The sequence below is a fragment of the Gastrolobium bilobum genome, unplaced genomic scaffold, assembly GCF_033153095.1.
Source record: "Gastrolobium bilobum isolate Gb01-03AN ecotype WA unplaced genomic scaffold, APGP_CSIRO_Gbil_v1 utg1409, whole genome shotgun sequence".
Classification (NCBI taxonomy): Eukaryota; Viridiplantae; Streptophyta; class Magnoliopsida; order Fabales; family Fabaceae; genus Gastrolobium; species Gastrolobium bilobum.
The window spans coordinates 33349-37026 of record NW_026898052.1 but is presented as its reverse complement, the minus strand read 5'-3'; the positions used below and the strand labels follow the sequence as shown (position 1 = coordinate 37026).

Below are 3678 nucleotides of genomic sequence, written 5' to 3'. Positions count from 1 at the left end.
ACGAACTCTTAATTTTAAATTAATTTAATAATAATTAATCAAATAATACGGGTAATAAAACTAAAATAATTATAACTGTAACAACCCCGAATAGCAAATACTCAAAAGCCAAATAGTTGTTTCAACTTCCTTTATAAGCAACTTGTCCCAAAACCATTTAAGGTGGTAACTGGTAAAAAAAAAAAGGGTGGTTAATTCAAAACTGTGTGAAAGTCAAAGCTGGCTTTCTCAAACACAGAGCAAAAGTGGACCCAAACAATATACGTTTTGGTCCTCTCTGACTATGAACAACGTTACTATTATTAATAATAATAAAAGTAAGATTTTGACAGGAGAAGAGACAAGTGCAGGTGGGATAATCCTCTGTCCTGGATTTGCTAAAAAACAAACAAGATCTCTGAGATTTGGATCCTCCGAATCTGTCTCCTTTTTATTTGTATAATTATCATTCACACTTTTTCACCTTTCCATTAATTCAAAAGCAAAAGCAACTTCTCATATCTTTCTCCCCCATTTTTAGTATCTTTCTTCTTATATCTATAAAGTATAAACTACATCATCCCTCTCCTCCACTCTCTCATTAGTACTTCATCATTTTCATTTTCATTTTTATTTTTTGACACTCCTCCTAGTCCTAGAGTTCCCTTTTGATCGATGATGGCTGCCGCCGGCGATGTTCTCAGGCAGAGTTTGCCGGATGTTGGTGCAGCTGAGCTGCACGTGCTTGCAGTTGATGACAGCCATGTGGACCGTAAGGTCATTGAACGGTTGCTAAAAATCTCTTCTTGCAAAGGTAACGATAGTAAAGCCCATGCCTTTTGTGGATTTTTGTTGTCTTTTCTTGCACTTGGGTTGGATTCTGAAGGTTATTGGAAATGGGTATTTGCAGTGACTGTGGTAGAGAGTGGAACCAGAGCTCTACAATATCTGGGTTTGGATGGAGACAAGAGCTCCATTGGTTTTGATGTGAGGAAATTTGGATTTAGTGTTAACGATTATCACTGTCAGTTATCTGGAATTGGTGCTTATGTTGTTGTTTGATGATTATGGTGACAGAGTGTGAAGGTTAATCTGATAATGACAGACTATTCCATGCCGGGGATGACAGGATACGAACTACTCAAAAAGATAAAGGTGAGAATGCTCCTTGTTATTTCTTTTTTGTTTTTGTTTTCTTGTAAGAGATGCAAAGAAGGGAAGAGAAAATTTCTAATGTTCGGTTAATTATGTGTAATTAACGGTCTGTTTCATCGTGTTTTTGTTTCGTAGAATAATTAATGAAATATGTGGTTTCTCTTTTTTTTTTTTTTAAGTTAAAATTCAAAATACAGAACAAGAATAAATCTCTAAATTTGATTCTAAAAACAAAAGAACACTTACAATTTTTAGAACTATTTTTACAAAAACATGCAAACATGTTTTTTTTCTTCTGAAAATCAAAAACTTGTTTTTAAAAACATGATTCAAACAAGCTCTAAGTTTTCCTGATTTATTAGTTGTCGGTGGAAATTTATTATGTTTTTTCAGTTCTCTTCTTAATCTTTACTCCTTTCTGTTAATTTCAGCAGGAGTCATCTGTATTTAGAGAGATTCCAGTGGTGGTTATGTCATCTGAGAATATCTTGACCCGAATTGATAGGTAAGCTCTTGATTGAAATAACAAGCTGTTTGGTTCTAGTATTGTTTTATTTTTTTAGTTCAACTCAATTTCTTGATGTATCTGGTAATATTTACATTTTGGATGATGTTTGTTGATTTGCCTCTGCTTTGATAAGCTAAATTATCTGAAAATTGAGGATTATCATTATACTGCATCTGCATCTGCATTTTTTTTTCCCTGTGGAATACATGTATATTTGGATATGATTAGATCCCTAAAGTTTTCCCAATTCTATGCTAGTTCTAGCATAAACGTCTCCTGTAAAGATGTACTGAAATGATAATACTATAATAGGAAAAAGGAATGTCAAATTTCCTAAGAGATCTTAATTGCCACTTGGCCTAGGCTGGCGCTGTGGTAGGCATTAGTGCTAATAACGCATGAAGCCAGCATAATAATTGGCAATATCAAGTCAAGAGTGTTGAAGATCTTAAGGTAATTGAGATTGCCACTTTGGCCTACGCCGGCAGCGTGGTGGAAACAAGGCTACGTTTAATTTTTGTTGTGATTCAGATCATTGTTGATTAAACTTTAAGTCACTAAACTTAGAAGCAAAATTTTCAGAATAACTAGTCCCTTCCCTAAATTCGAGGCTAGTGATATGAACACTTTGATGTCATGGTTTTTGCAGCAAATAGCAATCATGCAAAATCATTTCACTGATGCACAAAATTAATCTGTCAATAATCTCATGATGTTAAGCACATGGATCGTTGTGGGACATGTTGCTTTAACTTGCAATTGTGGCTACAATGATTGAAGTATGATGAAATCCAGATTCCCACTTGTCTTTTGGTCAACTGATTGTACAAGGACCCTGTTGGCATGGCAAAATTATTATCATTATAATTGCTCTATAATTGTACATCTTATAAACAACTACTACAATGCTTTCATCTGTACCTGAAATTATTGGCAAAAACCATGAGTTTATGTATATATATAGGGAAAAGTGTGTATAATTTTAAAGGATATAAAGTTGTGTCATTTTAAGAGAGAGAAAGAGATAGATAAAGGAGGAGAGAGAGTTGACAAAAAAAAATAAAGGTGTGGGTCCCACCTCTTTGTGAGAGTGAAAGGAGGTAAGTTGTGTAATTTTAAATGATAGACACTTTTCCCATATATATATAGTTTGTTAATAATTAGTTTAGCAATATTTTAACAAAAGTCCTATACCTTGCAAATTTGATGATCCATGAGCAGTATTTGTAGACAGACTTATTCATTATTTACCTTTACTGATTTGGCAGTTGCTTGGAGGAAGGAGCAGAGGAGTTTCTGTTGAAGCCTGTAAAGTTATCAGATGTAAAACGCTTAACAAATTTCATAATGAGAGGTGAAGGCAAGAAGGGAGAAAAAAAATGTCAAAAAAGAAGCCGATCAGATGATTGCAGCAGTCCATCTTTATCAACTGCATTCTCATCAGTTGCTCATTCATGCGATCTATCATCACTGTCACCATCTGCATTGTCCTCAAAGAAATCTAGGTTGTGTGCAGAAATTTAGCACTGCTCTTTATGTCTCCGTTTTTGGTAAACCATAGTTTATATCCCAAAGCCTCCTATGTAATTTTCGTTTTTATACTATAGATTGCTGACAATGAGTACTAGGATTAGGTATGAGTAAGAGGATGTCAGAATCACTTGTTTTTTTTATTTTGGCCGCTAAAATTATTTTTTGCTTATTTTGCTACTGTACAGAAGAAATTTATTAAAAATTAACGAAACCCTCTATTTCGAAGGGTGTTACTTCAAAATTATGTTCACTGGCGTTCAATACTTAACATTGATCATCATACTTATCTAGCATTCTAATGTTTAAAGAATGTTGCCTAACTAGCACATGAATGTGCCTGTCATATAAGGAAGTGTCTGCGTTGGGAGCTTGCCTTTAACATTAGCGTATATGAATCATACTAGTAAACCTTGTCACTCGATTCTAGCTTTAACGCTATTGCTTTGAGTTCTCCCTACGCTGTTTTTGGTACAAGAGAAATATTTTGGTATTTGGAATCACGA

The 3678-nt window shown here is 34.3% G+C and overlaps 1 protein-coding gene across 2 annotated transcripts; it reads left to right on the top strand.

The window, feature by feature from the left end:
* Positions 1-514: 514 nt before the first annotated feature.
* LOC133312449 (two-component response regulator ARR6-like) lies at positions 515-3352 on the top strand. 2 transcript variants are annotated; one of them, XM_061513643.1, is made up of 5 exons: positions 515-793; positions 890-966; positions 1057-1134; positions 1569-1639; positions 2911-3352. In XM_061513643.1, exons 1-5 carry the CDS (start codon positions 655-657, stop codon positions 3164-3166), a joined length of 621 nt encoding a protein of 206 aa, XP_061369627.1. In that variant the 5' UTR covers positions 515-654; the 3' UTR covers positions 3167-3352. The 2 variants fall into 2 exon arrangements, with proteins under 2 accessions (XP_061369627.1, XP_061369626.1); XM_061513642.1 differs by having other exon boundaries at positions 1566-1639.
* Positions 3353-3678: the final 326 nt, after the last annotated feature.

Coding starts and splice junctions, on each gene's coding strand:
- LOC133312449 (XM_061513642.1), top strand. CDS start 655: ATGATGGCTGCCGCCGGCGATGTTCTCAGGCAGAGTTTGCCGGATGTT. Junction 794..889: donor AAAAATCTCTTCTTGCAAAG/GTAACGATAGTA, acceptor GGGTATTTGCAG/TGACTGTGGTAGAGAGTGGA. Junction 1,135..1,565: donor AACTACTCAAAAAGATAAAG/GTGAGAATGCTC, acceptor TGTTAATTTCAG/CAGGAGTCATCTGTATTTAG.